Below are 18,687 nucleotides of genomic sequence, written 5' to 3'. Positions count from 1 at the left end.
TTCTCTTAGATCTTTATTTAACTGACAGAAGTACAAACAAATTCCTTTAGAGTTGGCCGACCACCTTGATTGTATTTTGTAAATAATAACAAGTTTAGAATGTGATGCTTGCAACACTTAAAGTTCAGACAGGCTAAATGAGAGTACATTTTTACAATATTGAAGTTACCTGTTATGAAACATTTCACAGTAAGCAGCTATATTGGTTAACGGGTGAGGGAATCATGATTGGGTTTAAAACAAGGATCCACAAAAAAAAAACATAGGGAATGTGCCAAAACTTGGAAGAGAATTATCAATCTGTTCAGAAGAACATTTCTCAACTAATAGTTGTACATGTTTTAGAAATATTAGTGCAAATACTCAACAGATGAATGAAAAAAGGTGTCTCAACCAGCCCCAGCCACAGATGTAAAATGTCTAAAGGAAATCTCTTAAAAATATTGGAATAAAAGTGCAATAACTATTGTGGAAAACTGCTTTACTAATCATGTTCTGATCACTTGATCAGCATTCTCAGAAACAAGGGAACCTGAATGTACATGTCCATGTTTTGAGGCGATTCCCTTAATTGTAAACGGTGCTTCTTTAATGACCTATAACGAGTTTTAAAGGCACACTGTATAAATGAATGAACAGAGTAAAGTGTGATTAACAGTCAGTGATGGTTTGAAACTGCTGGCTGAGCTGTTTGCAGCCGCTCTTGATGTGATCCAGCAGTTGGTGGCGGAGCTGCAGTACTTGGTCTCGGAGCGCCTGGGCGGCGGTGCGCAGTTCTCCGTTCTCGCCGCTTAACCGGTTCACCCTCTGCTCCAGCCGAGCCAACCTCTCCAGCTTCCGCTTCCTGCACTTCGATGCCGCTACACGGTTCCTGAGACGCTTCCTCTCGGCTTTGATCCTCTCCTGATCCTCCATGTCTATAGGAGACAGAGGGGGAGTGTCGGGCACTCTGTGCGGCTCGTCCTTCAGACCGGGTCCGCAGTGAAACTCGCCGGCTCCGGGGTTTTGCACCGGGGTGCATACGGGCGCGTCGGGGTACCCGTCCCAGACCTGGTGCTCGTCATGCGCGTGTGGAGGCTCGAAGGCGGGGCAGGTGTGAGGCGCTCCTGTTCCCGCGGGTGGCGCATCGGCACCGGGCATCCCGGGCGTGTGCTGCTGGCGGTGCAGGTCTTCCAGCGCTCGGACGAATCCGTCGGCGAACCCCTGCTGCTCATCGGTGATGTGTTTCGAAGCGAGGAAGCGTGCGGAAGTGGAGATGGGAGTGCTGGAGCTCAGACCGCTGCAGGACTGAAGGATCAGATGCTCCAGCTCTGGAGAGGAAAGCTTGAGGAGGTGAAGATCCGGTGATGTGAGGGTGCCGCGCGTCTGAGGCTTGGGTTCGTGCAGGTTCAAATCCAGGCTGAACTTCAGACTCTCGTATGCGCTCGTTTCAGGTTCAGCATGCTGAGACGGAGTGGGATCCAGTACATCATAAAACATACCCTCCATTTTTCCCAGCAGATCTGTGCAATGCTTTTAATCCAAAAACCCAAAGTTCAGTGCAAACACGCCAAACTTTCTAAACTGTAAGACCTTGCTTCGAAATTGTACAGTCGCATCCGTAAAATAGATTTACGCAAAATTCCCCGAGAAATAAAAGTCATAAATTAACAATCTCCACTTCTAAGGTGCAAACAAAGTTTTGAGGCACTTCTCATTCGGGCTGAAAATAAAGATGATGTCATGTCACACAAGCCTGATTGGCCGCTCCGAGTGGGATGGGTGTGTTTTTGTCCCACCGCAGTGCTTGATGGGATTAGGTCATGCCATGGCACATTCACTGAGCGGTGCACTTCGGGATTACGTACTTCTGTTTAGGATCTGATTACCATGTTAACACAGAGCCTGATCACCATCTGTCTGATGCAAGAGTTCACATGCTATCCAATAAGAAAAAACATGTGCACTTCATCATGAAAAAGCATCCCATCATGCTTCATTAAATAGTTCACAGACTTTATTAGTTTATTAGTATTTTAACGTCATGTTTTACACTTTGGTTACCGGACATCACAAGTGTCACGGAGGTTCCGGGAGTCTCCCGCATATACACAGCGGCTCCCTGATGCCCGCAAGTCAGATAAAATCTCCCGGAATCTAGAATGAGCGGCCAAGAGCGCGCGCACGCGCGCGCACACACACACAGACTTTATTCCTGATCAGTATTAAATCCGTTATCTGATATACAATCTAGTGCACTGTGTAGGGAACATAAATATATTGTCTAATATCTTGTCTAGTGCACTAAGTAGGAAACATAAATCTATTATCTGATATACGTACAATCTAGCGCACTATGTAGGGAATATAAATCAATTGTCATTGATTATTAATTATCAATTGGGGGGGGGAGGCAGTGAGGTGGGGGGTTGAGTTCGTGTTGGATGAGTTCCACCTGCCCCGGTAGTTACGCCCCTGTACCACTGTATTTACATTTTAAGCAGGTCTGTTTAGGGCATGGTGGCATGGTGGCTCAGTGGGTAGCACTGTCACCTCACAGCAAGAAGGTCCTGGGTTTGATCCCCAGGCGGGACGGTCCGGGTCCTTTCTGTGTGGAGTTTGCATGTTCTCTCCGTGTCTGCGTGGGTTTCCTCCGAAAGCTCCGGTTTCCTCCCACAGTCCAAAAACATGCAGTCAGGTTAATTGGAGACACTGAATTGCCCTATAGGTGAATGGGTGTGTGTGTGTGTGTGTGTGTGTGTGTGTGTGTGTGCCCTGCGATGGACTGGTGCCCCGTCCAGGGTGTTACTGTGTGCCTTGCGCCCATTGAAAAGCTTGGATAGGCTCCAGCACCCCCCAGCGATTCTAACTGGATAAGCGGTTAAGACAGTGAGTGAGTGAGTGAGTGAGTGAGTGGCTCGTAACCCACTGCGATCAAGAAGGTGCGTTTTCTAAAAACTAAATAAAATAGCTTTTATTACATTTCTTTTCTTGTCCCTGTTCTTCTCTTGTTACAATGTTCTTTTATTAAACTTAATGAAGCATATTTTTTCTTTTCTTTTTGCATTAGATGCGCCTTGATTTTTTTGTTACGCGTTTTGTTTTGGTTCTTCTCGCTTGCCGTAGTTAAAAGTCCATATGAAGAGCTGCAGACTGAGATCTGGAAGCAGGAATCATCGCTTCTTATTCCTGCTGAATGAATAATAAAGTGATTATTAATCAACTTTGATGATTAGATGACGGTAGTTATTATTTATTATTATTTTCATTATACAGCGGATTTATTTGTACCGGAATTGCTGCTGTTTTAACACTTACACCAAGTCCATCCCTACAATAGATCAGTAACAGCATTCAATCAAAATCACTCCAGTTTAACTTTATTTATTTGTTTATTAGGATTTTCACGTCATGTTTTACACTTTGGTTACATTAATGACAGAAACTGTAGTTACTCATTACACAAGATTCATCAGTTCACAAGTTTTAATGTCAAACAGTCATGGACAATTTTGTATCTACAATTCACCTCATTTGCATGTCTTTGGACTGTGGGAGGAAACCCACGCAGAAACGGGGAGAACATGCAAACTCCAGAAAGGACCCGGACCGCTCCACCTGTGGATCGAACTCAGGACATTTTGGCTGTGAGGCGACAGTGATACCCACTGAACCACCGTGCCGCCACCGGTTGAAGTTTATAGTTTATAGACACCTGTAAGAAGCATCTAAAGTGAAATTACTATTCAATTACTTTTTTGTGTGTTTTTTAAAATTATTTTTCCCACTTTTTTCCCCCAATTTTCTCCCCTAATCTAGTCGTGTCCAATTTCCCTGAATGTGTCCTCTATACTGATTCGACCCTTCACCGCTGACTGAGGACGCCTCTCAACTGACACACGCCCCCTCCGGCACGTCCAGTTAGTACAGACATTTTTCACCTGCATGAGTCGAGTTCATACACCGACGGGCACTGTGTACGGAGGGCCACACCCCCATCAGCATTATTCCTCAGCCCTGTGCAGGCACCATCAGTCAGTCAGCAGGGGCCGCAGTTGCACCAGTTATGAGGACCTATGATCCGACTTTTTTACCCCTTACCGCCCAGCCTCGTCGGAAGGCGATGTATTAGAAACCCCAACTCTGGTGTGCTAGCATGCTTTAACGCTGCGCCACCTGAGCGGCCCAACACTGCCAGAGCATACAGTGTATTCTGAAAGTTTTCACATGCTACTGTTTTTTTTAAACTTGTTATTGTTTATTACTTTACATTTACATTTTCAGCATTTAGCAGACGCCTTTTTCCAAAGCGACTTACGTTACAGTTACAGTATACAGTCTGAGCAATTGAGGGTTAAGGGCCTTGCTCAAGGGCCCAACAGCAGTAACCTGGCAGTGGTAGGACTTGAACCAGCGACCTTTTGTTTACTAGTCCAGTACCAGTACAGCGTGCCCTTACTGTTATCCTAAATCATGTTAAATACATCAACCACAACATAAACCAATGCTTCTGTCCCTGAATTCATAGAGGATTAAATGATGAATCACCCATCTGAAGAGAGCTGGTATTACGTGGGAGTGGACGTGGGCACCGCTAGTGTTCGTGCCGCCTTGGTTACCCGGGATGGACATGTTGCAAGAACATCAGAGGAACCAATCCAAATCTGGGAGCCTCATCCAGACCATTATGAGCAATCTTCAGAAAACATCTGGAGCAAGTGCTGCATCACAGTGAAGGTGATAAACATTTAGATGTTCATAATCTGTTTTTAGATGACATTATTACAGATTTATGTTTAGCTGATTGAATTGTAGCTATAATGTCATATTTTTTTAAATATATATTTGTACAGAAAGTGACTGAGGGCATCATAAAAGACCATGTGAGGGGGATTGGTTTTGATGCCACATGCTCTCTGGTGGTGTTGGACCAGGACTTTAAATCTGTTGCAGTCAATAAAGATGGTGAGATATAGTAAAGACTGTAGTGTAGAACTGTTGTTTATTAATAAAAATACTTTCTGTTAATGTAAATACCACATAAAATAATTTGTTAACTTAGTCATTGTTATGGAACCCTTTCCATCTGAGCCATGCTGTTACAGACTTTATATGATGCTGTTTAATAATCATCCTTGTTTAAGGATTCTTCTGATGAACTGTACCCTAAATTGGTGTTTGCATTTTTTTCTCTGAAATTTGATGATGTCTGGTTTTCTGTTTTTGTTTTAGGTGCCAAAGAGAGGAATGTGGTCATGTGGATGGATCACAGAGCGATGGAGCAAGCCTCTCGGATTACAGCCACCAAGCACAGTGTCCTGAATGCTGTAGGTGGTGTGATGTCTCCTGAAATGCAGCCCCCAAAGTTACTGTGGCTGAAGGAGGTGAGCTGCATCACAGTGATGGACGCTAGGTCTTTGTTTTATTAATTTTTTCTTTTGCTGGTTTTGAAGTATTCTTATTCTTGTCGTTTATGTCATTTAGAATCTGAGAGAGAGCTGCTGGAGGGAAGCTGCACACTTCTTTGACCTTCCAGACTTCTTATCTTGGAAAGCAACAGGTTCACTAGTAAGGTGAATTTTCCTCACACCCCACATTTTATCATTTTAACCCAGACCTGTAGTGTGTAGAAAAGAAAGTGCTTGCTTTTGTTCATGAAGAGAATCTCTTTAATCTGGACAGAAAAGAGCAGTCAGTGCAAGAAATCAACATTTCTTATTATATGAACATTATTCTATGAGTGACAAAATATTTAATGTTAGTAATTAATTCTCAGAAATTCAATGATAAAAAATTTGAAAGGTTTGAAATTTGTTCTTTGTGTGCAGTTGTTGCATTTAACTGTTTTAATCGGGTGGCACGGTGGCTCAGTGGGTATCACTGTCACCTCACAGCAAGAAGGTCCTGGGTTTAATTTCCAGTTTGAGCGGTCTGGGTCCTTTCTGTGTGAAGTTTGCATGTGTCTCCCTGTGTCTGTGTGGGTTTCTTCCGGGAGCTCCGGTTTCCTCCCACAGTCCAAAGACATGCAGTGAGGTGACTTGGAGATACAAAATTGTCCATGACTGTGTTTGAGATTAAAGACTTGAACTGATTAATCTTGTGTTTGTTTGTTTGTTTATTAGGATTTTTTAACATCAAATTTGACACTTTCGGTTACATTCATGACAGGAAACGGTAGTTTATCTTCACACAAGGTTGATTAGTTCACAAGGTTATATCAAACACAGTCATGGACAATTTAGTGTCTCCAATTCACCTCACTTGCATGTTTTTGGACTGTGGGAGCTCCCGGAGTAAACCCACGCAGACACGGGGAGAACATGCAAACTCCACACAGAAAGCACCCGGACCGCCCCACCTGGGTATCGAACCCAGAACCTTCTTGCTGTGAGGCGACAGTGCTACTCACTTAGCCACCGTGCCGCCCGATTAATCTTGTGTAACCAGTAACTACCTGTCCTGTCATGAATGTAACCAAAGTGTGTAAAACATGACGTTAAAATCCTAATAAATAAACAACTGTTTAATCTGAAATAAAACATGTAAAATGTCATCAGAATCACCAACAAAATTCTTATTACAATACCAAATTGCCAGAGGTGGGTAGCGATGTGCTAGATTTACCTCATTTCATTTACTTACAGATATAATTATTAATATATTTCTCAGTGGAAATTTCTGCAGAACATATTTAAACAGCAGTCCCTGATTCTATCAGTATTTCTGTAATAGCAAAAAGTGCTTCTTCTTTCTGTGTCTCTTCTCAATACAGAGGAACGTGGAGATTTTTGTTTGTTATCGTCATGTAAATTATGCAGATGTGGTAGGTTGAGATCAAGTTAGAATTTGCCTGGATATTCTGTTCAGGATTTGTACCTGAGAGCGTGCTGGCTCTGGTGGGTTGTTACAGTAGAAGTAGTGAAGTTCCTTCTTACTGTTGTGATGGTGCAAAGTTCATCTAATTGAACAAATTCCAGTCTAGATATCAAGATTACAGCTTGATTAATGCAGTCATGTGTGCTGTACACTTCAACATTGGATCCACATTTCTGAAACACTGGTTTCTTCTGCTCTCCTCAGATCTTTGTGCACTCTGGTCTGTAAGTGGACCTATTCTCCTCCAGAGGGGTGGGGCGACAGCTTCTGGACTACCATTGGACTTGAGGACTTGCTTGAGGACAGTTATTCCAGAATTGGTGAGTTGTGTTTGTTCACTCATTATGCCACTTGACAAAAGGCTTTTATTTTGTCTGACTTGTTTTTGGAAGTCACCCCACACCCTGAAACACACATAAACGCACACTCGCACGCATGCACACACACACATGCACACTCACAAACTCCCATGCATGCATATGCACACACATACACACGCATACACACACACAAACTAATACTAAACTCTCACATTCACACATACCTACATACACACACATAGACTGTGACACATAATTACTCACACATGTACGCACACACACACACACACACTCATACACAAACTTACATACACTAACACCTGCACATATACATACATACACTAACACACCTAGATTCTGAAACATAATTATACTTAATCATACACACACACTTGAACTCTTAATGTTTTAAGTACCCTTTATTCAGCTCTGGCTTCCTTTCTAATTGGCTAGCTTAATATAGATTATATTGTCAAAAGTATGTGGACAGCCTTCTTAATTTTTCATTTCAGGTGTTTCTGCCAAACTGTTTTTCGTGGCTGTAGTTTGGTGTGTTTAATGAAAAACAAAATAAAATTTTTATGATACTTTTCACCAGTTTTTAATAGACTGTAAAATATGGACGTGGCTGTTTTACTTTTATGACTGTTTTTGTCAGCAACTTTGTCATTGCTTTTGATTTGTAAGCTTGAATAGTTCAAATAAATTAGCATACTGTGTAAGTAAATAGGTAAAAATCACATGATACTGTATATTTAAAATATTTAAAACAATTACCTGTTCAAATGTATATTTGCAATGATCTAACATTTTCTTACTGTTTGTTTGTGTAGGAAAGCAGACTTGCTGTCCTGGCAGCCCAGTTGGAGAAGGACTTACAGACAAAGCAGCTTCAGACTTGGGTTTAAAGCCAGGAACAGCCGTCGGGGCATCTCTTATTGATGCTCATGCAGGAGGACTGAGTAAGTTACAGTTCAGGATTATTTGCAAAAGGTCAGATGTTGTTTATCCAAACAAGGTCTCGAGGGCCCATGTAAGGAATGGGCCCTCTTTCCCAGACTTAACAGTAAAACATTAGGTGCAAACCCTTTTTCTTTTGGTAAATAAATACTTAGAACATGATCTGTTAACTCAAAGTATAGATTAATACAATTCAAAATACTTCACAGATTCTACTTTTTAAAAAACAGATGAAGTAAAGTATATGCTTCTGTTTCCCCTTTGTGCGATAAAAGTAAAACTGCAGAGGGTACTCTAGCTCACCTATTTTTTTTACCTTCTTTACCTATTATACCAATTGTGTAGTTATTAATTTGCTCATTCATTTATATTCATAAAGTATTTAGTCTATTTTTTTATTATTAATTATTTATGTATAGTGTGGGTTTATTTGTTAATGTTCATTGTTGTTCCTGTTTGAAAACTTATATAAATAAAACAATTAAAAAAATCTGTGGCGTGGTGTTTATTCATGATGTCTAGATGTTTTCATTTTGATTCGAACTAGAAACTTTCAACTTACAATATCGAAATTGTACATATCAATAAATATTCTAGTTGTTTATTTTAAATCAGTTCTATTTACATCACCATAATAGGTTTAAAGTAAAGGAGGTTGAAATTCAGATTGCAACTGTAAGTAGAAGATAGTTATGTGACATCCAGTCTGTTTTTCCAGTTTATTTTGTTTACACAATTCTTACAAATCTTACAAATTGTATAGAAGTTCTGTGTATCATCTGCATACTAGTGTAAATTAATGCCATTTTTATACATAATGTTGTTTTGACATTAGTATGTTTGTTTATTAGGATTTTAACATGATGTTTTTACACTTTGGTTACATTCATGACAGGAACAGTAGTTACTCATTACACAAGATTCATCAGTTCACAAGGTTATATCAAACACAGTCATGGACAATTTAGTATCTCCAGTTCTCCTCACTTGCACGTCTTTGGACTGTGGGAGGAAACCGGAGCACCCGGAGGAAACCCACACCTGGACAGGCCCACCTGGGGATTGAACCCAGGACCTTTTTGCTGTGAGGCGACAGTGCTACCCACTTAACCACGTCCTACGGTAGTATGTAAAGTGTAAAGAATAGAGGTCCATTATTAGAGGACATGTGTTCTGTTTGATTTTGTAGGTGTTATTGGAGCAGATGTAAATGGACATCAGTTACCCTGTGAAAACCAGCCTATCACATCACGCCTTGCTCTTATCTGTGGAACCTCTTCCTGTCACATGGCTGTAAGTTTTGCCTTCTTTTAAACACGCTAACCATTTTCATATAAGGGCAGTGTATACGGGCAGTTGTAGCCTAGCGCTTAAGGTACTGGTCTAGTAATTGAAAGGTTGCTGGTTCAAACCCCACCACTGCCAGGTTGCCACTGTTGGACCCTTGAGCAAGGCCCTTAACCCTCAATTGCTCAGACTGTTTACTGTATGTCGCTTTGGATAAAAGCATCTGATAAATGCTAAAATGTACCATCTGTTTTTTATTATTTTGATTTTGAGTACTTTGTTTAGCTGGACTAACACATAGTGTATCAGAGGATTTTCATGCTGTCACTCATTACTGCTCTGATTGTTCATATGTGTGTTATAGCTGAGCCAGAAGCCTCTGTTTGTTCCAGGCGTGTGGGGTCCTTACCTGTCAGCTATGGTTCCAGAGCTTTGGCTTAATGAAGGTGGTCAGAGCGCCACTGGAAGACTGGTGAGTCCTGCACTGACAGTTTACCTTGGATAAGTATCCTTTTGTTCAGGGCCAAAGTTCCCAAATCATTGCCCAGTTAAAGGAATGAGTTTATCCAGAAATAAGATCCAGAATGTTTCTATAACTGTGTATTAATGATACTCCTCCACTTCATGATGCCTTGTGTAAAATCTGGGCAATACAAATGATTAAGGACTTTACCCATCCCAGTTATCGTAACCTGTTCAGCTTTCCGCAATCAGACAAGTGCTTCAGTCAAATATTTACCTTTAGCCATCAACAAGGGAGAGTTATCAACACTGTAGTGTGTTTTTATCTACATTACAACACGTTACTGATGTTGTCCTTCTTTCTCATTTAGATTGATCATGTGGTGAAAGGACATGTAGCCTTCTCTCAATTAAAAGACCAGGCCATGAAAAGGTGTGTTTTGTGTTTATTTCTACACATTTTATTTTAGATTTGATTTTTAATAGTGCAGATGTTTGCAGGTGGATGTTTACTAGAGCAGCTCTAGCACAGTGATCTATCACAACAGTCTTGTTGAGAGAAAGACATACTGTTGTTTTTTATGAACCTCTGAGCAATGAGTATGTCATACGACCATGTGTTGCAGATTTAGATTCACTAGTTATACTAGAACAATACTTATTCTAACTCAAAGTCTTTGTCATTCATTTCACTTTAATCAACCGCTTTATTCTTGTCAGGGTCAGGCAGATCCGGTTTCACCGGAAAACAGTGGGCACAAACAGGAATACCCTGGTCAGGGCATCAATCCATCTTAGGGCTTTGGCCACTTTCTAGACATAGACAGTCATGTCTGTGTAGATGCCTGTCTGGCCAATAGCACAGCTGAGATTTGAATCTGGATCACACCCGGTGGTGGGCTAGCGCAATAGACATGACATATAACCAGTAATTTCTCTCCTTTTTTTAAAAATATGCCTGGAAACGTTTTCAATCACAACAAAACACCTGGACAATACCTTAAGTTGAACAAAACACAACCCTAAAAACACAAAACACACATAAATTCTGAAGAAAATTAATGATAAAGGTAATTTAAGTAAGTTACATGCAAGGTACTGTATGTGTTCAAAACATTTCCTAATTTTGAGATTATATGAAATTCACAATTTATGGAATAACAGAGCAAGTTGACAGACATGCAGTTCTTGCGCTTCACCAGCAGATGTCAGCAGAACGTTGTACCATCCACTGGTAGCAGTGGAATTTCATGTCCCTTCAGATATTTAGATCCGTCCTGCATTTAAATACTTTTTTATTGTGAAGTTGTCACTGGTACCATCAGTGTTACAGGCTAACAACCCTATTTCTGAAATAGTTGGGACAGTAGGTGCAGTAAAACTAGAATCTGTGATTTGTTAATTCTCTTGAACCTTTATTATATTTAACTGATAAAATTAGAAAGTAGAATGTTAATACTGCACATAAGGATTTTAAAAATGTTGATACAAATTGCACAATTGTTTGTATCTGTAAAGATGTCCAATATCTTCACAGAGCAAGAGTGAATATTTACTATTGGAACATATAGTTATTAAAATGTGAACACTACGATTCACACTGGAGCCGAATTCTGTGCTATCAACCATGTGAAACGCTGTAAAAGCTGCACAAGCACTGGAAACACGTCTGAGAGAATCTAATCAAGCAGTAGGTCTATTTCTGAAACTGCCATTATGCAGAGAGTTAAAGATGTTGCTCTCCTCTGGCATTAAACAGGTCATTTTTAAATGCTTGTGGACGTCTGTGGCTGTGCTGGTTTTTAACACTGCTCCTAGCAAACATAATTAGTGATTACGACTGACCCCAAGAGACTACAGCCACCTTGTTTTTCTCCTGTAAAATGTTGTCTGGCTAACAATTAGGAATAAATTATCAGCTCATTAATTATGGTGTGTCCAAAATGACACTGAATGTATATATGTTTATTGTTTTTTAGTGGAGAGCATGTGTATTCTTTTTTAAACCGCTATCTAGAGGGAATGGGAAAAGACCTGACGCACATGGATGAGCTGACCACCGACCTGCACGTGTGGCCTGATTTCCACGGCAATCGTTCTCCACTGGCAGACCAAACCCTAAAGGGCATGGTGAGTGTAAAAGCAAGTTGTTTTGATAATGGAAATTTGTAACATTTAACGATAATTATTTACATTTATGATTATTTTTATCCTGACATTAAAGCAAAAAAAAATCAAAATAATTCAAAGAAAAAAAAGCCATGGCGACTTAAATACAGGAGCAGCCAAAACAATAAAAAAGTGATGAATACAAAGCAAGACAATGTCTGTGATGTATAACCACGGCAAGAGCAGTATAATTGTAGAATAGTTGTATAATTGTATTGGTGTGTGTGTGATGTTGAGTAAAAATATACACAGTATTTGGCCAAAAATAATAATGGAATAACTGTCACCTTTCCATGCAGGTAATTGGACTGTCTCTATCACAAACACTGGATGACTTGGCACTTCTTTACCTGGCTACTATACAAGCTATTGCTGTAAGTAAAGTCCATCTGTTGTCCATACAGACTGGTTTATTCATTTAATTTTGATTTTTGCTTTGTTTGTTTTGTTAATGCTTGTTGTGTCTGTTTTAATGCTTGTTGTGTCACAGTTTGGTACCAGACATATCCTTGATGCAATGAAAGAGGCAGGACATGACATCACAACATTGTTTCTGTGTGGGGGGCTCAGTAAGAATTTCCTGTTTGTCCAGATGCACGCCAACATTACAGGTAAGAATTTTTTAGTGATGAAGTTTTTATAAATCTGACCAAAAAAAGTAAAATGTACCTAATTATTTGATTGGCGTCCTGTCTGTGGTGTGTTACTGCATTTCACCCAGTGATTACGGAGAAACCGGGCAATAGAATAAAAATAAGTTAGTCAAACCCAGATCTCAGCAGTGCTATCAGTTGGCTGGGCAGCTACACAGACATGATTAGCCGTCAGGCAGGGGACAGCTGAGGGGGGATGTCCAAAGCTGTAGTATGGATTGGCACCCTATCCAGGTCAATCCTGTTTTGTGCCCAGTGTTTTTTCAATGGAAACAGACATATTGTTGTGCTTGGCTGATTTTTCTCTTGGCTGTTATGAATTGGAATGATTTTCATTAGTTTCTTTAATGATTGTAGATTGTTATTTTTATGTAATGTATCTAAACTGTGTTTAAGTGTTCAATGTTTTAATCGAACGAGATTTTGACTAAGAATGTTTCTGTATATATTTGAGTTTATTCTGTTCGAAATAAAAAAATTGTGGTTTTGGTCATCACAGACCTTGTTTTGATGTATTGCCAGATTTGAAAGCCTAATTTCTCAGAGCACAATGCAATAAATCATTAAAAGATCTTGACACTGTATTTTTCCACTGTATAATTTCTCTCTTTTTGCTTAGTTTTCTTACATTTCTGTTTTTTTCACATGCACAGGCTTACCGGTTGTTTTGCCTGCAGAAAGAGAAGCTGTGTTGGTTGGCGCTGCTGTACTGGGTGCCTGTGCATCACATGATTACAGCTCAATACAGGTAGACTGATGCTGAAAATGCAGCACAAGTGCAACTCAATCCTCTTCTGTAGCTGCAGTCGATAAGCTCACACAAAAAGCAAATTTAACATATGAAAAGTATCAGTGCCTATAAGAATGCATGATGCTAAGATCACCATGCACCAGCCAATTGTACTGTTCAGTTCATGGTGTGTCCAATATTAAAGATTCACTATTATTCAACTCAGATCTAAACACAGTATGTCAACGTCCGCAAAGCGATTACACACTACACCCCTCTTAATTACTGACTTCAGATGTTTAAGCCAGACCTGTTACCAACAGGTGAATAAAACAATTAGAGTGGAACCTCAATTTAACTGACTAAAAGGGGGGTGCACTGGTCCGTACAATGCGATTTTCCGAAACAGTGAGGTTTTTTTCCTGGGGGTGTGAAAATATACAAAAACACAAAACTAAGGTCCACAAAAGTGCTAAACATGCACATATGATCAACTGTAAAATAAACAACATAAATAAATATGTCATGTAAAACCTGTTAATAAATTTTTTAAATTGGTGTACTGTACTACTGGGGAGAAATTTCATTTAACTTGTGTGGTGGAGGAGATGTTTTTATTTTGTAATCTGAAGCACTGCTGGTGGTTACTGGAGCAGTGCTGGTGCAGAACTAAGCACTACAACTTTCAAAAATTAAGCATAAAACACAGACAAATAGGAGAACAAAGCGAGCCTCCCAGCAAAATGAAGCCTATCACTCATGTAAACAGAAAGATGTGCGCCGGCTAGCGGACAATTCCTGAACTACTGGTCTTGGTATGCTTGATAGTTTAGTCTGTTGAATCCAAAATCTGTTTAATGGAGGTCCATTAAATCTAGGTTCCATTATATATTCATGTATAAATCAACTTCATACAGACAGGGTTTGACCTGAGCACATCCAAAATGTGCTGCTGACATTGCAGAGTGGGTGGGAAATGGTCGATCATTGTGGTTAGACGTAACTTAGCGTTTTAGCTATACTGAACATGTATTAGGAAATTAGTTTGTCTTTGCCAACTCAGTGCCATAAATGTAGTGTAACATTTTGAAATGAACTTGGGGGCCAAATCAGGTCATTTGTCTACACTAAAATTTATATATTAGTAGTTTGTTGGCATCTTAAGGGCTTTGAGAAAGGTCCTCTATGCAAGTATACCTATACTGGATGTAGATTCTCATAAGAAAAGTTGCTGTGATGTTAAATCCACACTGAAAGCCTTGTCACCTCACTCATTCTTAGTATCTACACTACAATTCTGAACACCACAATGACTTTTTTGCGATTACTAGATTGGGAAAAAAATGCAAAAACAGTTGTAATTACATGTGTTGTTATTTAATCAGGTCCAAATTTGACAGTCAGGCACTTTATTCTGTTGCTTTAATAAAGCACATGGCACGTCACCGAGTTTCAAGTTATGTGGATCAAACTAAAACATGCTTACACTGTGCAAACATGTGGCTAGATTGAACTCTAGGTCACACTGATGTAACATCACTCTAAACCACATGAAAACACCCCTATTTTGGGGTCAGTGCCCCAGATTGTCATAGAGGATAACAAAAGTGTGAACGTGGTCCCTTCTGCTAATGAAAAGCACGTACAAACACTATCAGCACTTTACTAACCTGATTTCTGTTTATCAGCTGAACAAACTGTTTCTGATTCAATTTGTCTGTTGCTTACAGGAAGCTATGGGGAAAATGGCCAAAATTGGAAAAGTTGTCCGACCTAACCTTGAGCTTGAAAGGTAAGTGTTGCATTAGATTTGGATGGATGTGGACATGGTGGAAATGTGTAGTGTATCAATATTGTGGTACAGGCCATTAATTTTGACATCAGTGACATTATTGTAAGGGGAATAGTCACTTATTAAACATATTTAGTTAAGAAAGCAAAGGTTGCATATCGATATGGGTGAAAAGTGAAATAATAATCTGCCTTGTCTGTCTAGTCTCCTTGTCTGAAATTATGAACAATGCTGCAACATTTTAATTAAAACATGTCCTTGGGTTGTGTCCGTGTATCTTTTGTCATTTAATTTGTATTTCATAATATTTTTTTCTATTTTATTTATGCATTTTCTCTCAATTTAGTGTAGTTAATTTGTCTTCCGCTGCTGGGGGATCTCTGATTGCAGTCGATGTGGGTATGTTGCTGCTCACACCTCCGACGACCCGAGCGCAGCCCTCAGCGGAACACTTTTCACTTATGCACTCTGCACAGGTGCCTCTCTATCTGCCAATCAGGGTCCATGCACAGATCCCACTCACATAGTCCAGTCATCCCGCCCTAGCAGAAGCTGGTCTGCTGCAGGCACTGCCAATTATGCCCGCTAGATGGCGCCCAGACGGTGGGACTCTGTGGCTCGCAGAGTTTTGAACCGAGAACTTCAGAATCTCGGTGCTGGCGTGCTAGCGGAATATCCCGCTTTGCCACATGGGTGCTTATAATCCGTTACTGAAAAACTGAAAAATTCTTTGTTTTATAGTTTCACAAGCTGATCATAAAATTAAATAACAAACAAACAAAATAAAAAAATAATTGTTCATAAGCCTGTGGTGCACACTGCTTCTCGTGATTGAGTGTATTAGGGCTGAGAAACAGTATAGCCTAACTAAACCTACATCAACTAAAGCAGTGGTTCCCAACCCTTGTCACCATCCTGGCGAAGTGAAAATTGAATAACCAAAGGTACACAGACCGTTCTGACACACTGGTAGGCTAGTTTACATTTTGTATGGGTGGTTGAATATTTGACATGCATAGACTTGCTCAGTCTGGGTAATTCTGTATCTAATCTCAGATACGTAGGTGTAGGTGTTCCTGTCATTATGAATCAACCGGATATTAATGTGAACACAGCTGAGCAGTTATATTTGTTACAGATGTAAATTCACAGACAGGATGTGTGTAATGTGTAGGATTACTCTGTGGTTTTTTTTTTCTAAAAATTTCATTTGCACTGGAAGTTGCATCGCAGAGACATTGTTGTTGACCATTGCCATTACATTTTAAAACACTGTGACTTTTTAGTATTGTCTGTTTTTAAGAAAGTAATTCTTTATTAACAACACTATAGTTTATAACTGAGACTTCAGTTCCTTAGTAAAGTCTGAGATTTGAACCATAGTCAAGGACCAAAGCTGAAGGATCTAAAGCACCCTGTTAATGAATGGATGTTACTAACCGTTTTCTCTTTATAGCTTCTACAGGAAGAAGTATGCGGTGTTCCTCCGGCTGTTTGCCCATCAAAGAGAGTACACAGCGATGATGAGTGACTGACGACTGCCACTTCCACTTCCTCTCTACCGTTTACACAGAAAGTAAAGGGCAAGACTGACACTCACCCCTGAACACACATCGTTCACACATTTCTTTCTCTGTGACCAGCTCTGTGACGATATTGCTAATAATGGAACTGGTTTTCTCTGAAGTCTCTGTGTTTACCAGAACAGCACTTGGTTGTTAGTAGCAGTAATTTAGAACACAATTGTTTTATATTTTAGAATGGAAGTGGAATCAGGACAACACCCAACCATCAAGTTTTCATTCATTAATTAGTTTACTACTAATAATAATTAATAATTCAATTGCAAATAGAAGAGAAGTGTGTGTGTGTTGCGTGTGATTATGTAGGCTTAAAGCTATCCAGCAGCCTGTAAATGATCAGGGGCCAATTGCACAATCAAATCTTTTTTCCTAATGCAAGAAAAAAGTGAACCCCCCGGAGTTCTTAAATATTTGTGTTATTACTTATAAATGTCTGATTTTTATCCAAGTCATAGCAACAGACATAAATGTTCTGCTTAAAGTTGAACAGTGTGTTATTTTAATATTAAATGGATCTGATTAATAACAAAGCTTAAATAAAATGACAGGGATGCAAGTGGTCCAGTTTTTACTTTTTATAGATTTAGTAAATGCATCAGCTTTAGTATTTTTTAAATTAGAAATCTTTTCACAACATGCAAAATTAAGAGTTAATTCCTAATCCCCAGCTTAAGTTACTTAAGTCATGAGTGCTCAGGTGCAGCAGTAAAACACGTTTAATAGTTTGTGCTTGTGAGTTTGAATCTCAGATCTGCTAGCGGATGGCCGGGCGCCTACGTGCGGACATGATTGGCTAACGTCTTCCATGTGGGGCAGCCGGAGTGGTTCCTCATCACTGCTGATTCACTGAGGATTTTTCAGGCATACTACTTAGTGTACAATATAGGACACAGCCGCTTTAAATGCCATTTGCCACTGTATACAATACAATGCAGGGGCGGCACTGTGGCAAAGTGGGTAGCACTGTTGCCTTACAGCAAGAAGGTCGGGTTGGGTCCGATCCCAAGGTGGGGCGGTCAGGGTCCTTTCTGTGTGGACTTTGCATGTTCTCCCCATGTTTGCGTGGGTTTCCTCCGGGTGCTCTGGTTTCCTCCCACAGTCCCACTCACATTTAAACCAAAATCACCTGACAGATTGGGCCCCTCAAATTACAGATCATGTAGCATGACTTGAAAAGCACTGTATACAATTTCCAGCAGTTTTCTCCCAATCTAGTCACTCGATTCTATTTAGTTACTCGATTCACATTTCAGACTCTACCACTGCAATCCTTCGCTCTTGATCTCAGGAGCCGCAATCATTGCACGCCCCCTGTGACACATGCCTGAAGCTGGCCACTTCTTATCACCTGACCAAGACAGGTTCATATGGAGATCATATCTTGCACGGAGAGTCATGCACCGATCATCATATGCCCTCGTTTTTGTGCAGGCACCCTGGATCAACCAACAGAGGTTGTAACTGCTACGGTTAGGAGAAGTCCACTCTGGCACTTCCACTCTACAAGCCAATCTTTGTCCATATAGGCGCCAGCCTGCTGATAGCAGAGTGGGTAGCACTGTCGCAGGTGCTGGGTTAGATTCCAGGTCCTTTCTGTGTGGAGATGCATGTTCTACCTCTGTCTGCGTGGGTTTCCTCTGGGTGCTCCAGTTTCCTCCCACAGTCCAAAGACGTGCAAGTGAGGTGAACTTGAGACACAAATTGTCCATGACTGTGTTTGACATTAAAGACTTAAACTAGTGAATCTTGTGTAACCAGTAATTACCTGTTCTGTCATGAATGTAACTAAAGTGTGTAAAACACATACAAAATAAATAAATACAATAATTCAGAAACATCAAACAAGACAAATTAAATGTTCTGTTTTTATTATTTG

The 18,687-nt window shown here is 40.2% G+C and overlaps 2 protein-coding genes across 3 annotated transcripts; one reads left to right on the top strand and one right to left on the bottom strand.

The window, feature by feature from the left end:
• Position 1: 1 nt before the first annotated feature.
• Positions 2 to 1,646, bottom strand: LOC134312443 (transcription factor Jun-like). The gene has a single exon (XM_062994394.1). It carries the CDS (start codon positions 1,486 to 1,488, stop codon positions 652 to 654), a length of 837 nt encoding a protein of 278 aa, XP_062850464.1. The 5' UTR covers positions 1,489 to 1,646; the 3' UTR covers positions 2 to 651.
• Positions 1,647 to 3,131: 1,485 nt separating this feature from the next.
• fggy (FGGY carbohydrate kinase domain containing) lies at positions 3,132 to 18,667 on the top strand. 2 transcript variants are annotated; one of them, XM_062994389.1, is made up of 16 exons: positions 3,132 to 3,221; positions 4,508 to 4,716; positions 4,833 to 4,944; positions 5,212 to 5,363; positions 5,464 to 5,552; positions 7,060 to 7,175; positions 8,009 to 8,137; positions 9,325 to 9,428; positions 9,787 to 9,894; positions 10,256 to 10,317; positions 11,864 to 12,014; positions 12,353 to 12,427; positions 12,544 to 12,664; positions 13,360 to 13,454; positions 15,167 to 15,228; positions 16,685 to 18,667. In XM_062994389.1, exons 2-16 carry the CDS (start codon positions 4,516 to 4,518, stop codon positions 16,761 to 16,763), a joined length of 1,656 nt encoding a protein of 551 aa, XP_062850459.1. In that variant the 5' UTR covers positions 3,132 to 3,221; positions 4,508 to 4,515; the 3' UTR covers positions 16,764 to 18,667. The 2 variants fall into 2 exon arrangements, with proteins under 2 accessions (XP_062850459.1, XP_062850460.1); XM_062994390.1 differs by lacking the exon at positions 3,132 to 3,221 and adding an exon at positions 3,881 to 3,899.
• Positions 18,668 to 18,687: the final 20 nt, after the last annotated feature.

The sequence above is a fragment of the Trichomycterus rosablanca genome, chromosome 4 (genome assembly GCF_030014385.1).
Source record: "Trichomycterus rosablanca isolate fTriRos1 chromosome 4, fTriRos1.hap1, whole genome shotgun sequence".
In the NCBI taxonomy this organism is placed as follows: domain Eukaryota; kingdom Metazoa; phylum Chordata; class Actinopteri; order Siluriformes; family Trichomycteridae; genus Trichomycterus; species Trichomycterus rosablanca.
This window is presented reverse-complemented; position numbering and strand designations above follow the sequence as displayed.

Excerpts from the sequence above, each read along its gene's own strand:
- LOC134312443 (XM_062994394.1), bottom strand. The coding sequence starts at position 1,488 with ATGGAGGGTATGTTTTATGATGTACTGGATCCCACTCCGTCTCAGCAT.
- fggy (XM_062994389.1), top strand. The coding sequence starts at position 4,516 with ATGATGAATCACCCATCTGAAGAGAGCTGGTATTACGTGGGAGTGGAC. Across the intron at positions 9,895-10,255 it reads AGAGCGCCACTGGAAGACTG|ATTGATCATGTGGTGAAAGG; the intron begins GTGAGTCCTGCA and ends TTTCTCATTTAG. Across the intron at positions 10,318-11,863 it reads AAAGACCAGGCCATGAAAAG|TGGAGAGCATGTGTATTCTT; the intron begins GTGTGTTTTGTG and ends ATTGTTTTTTAG.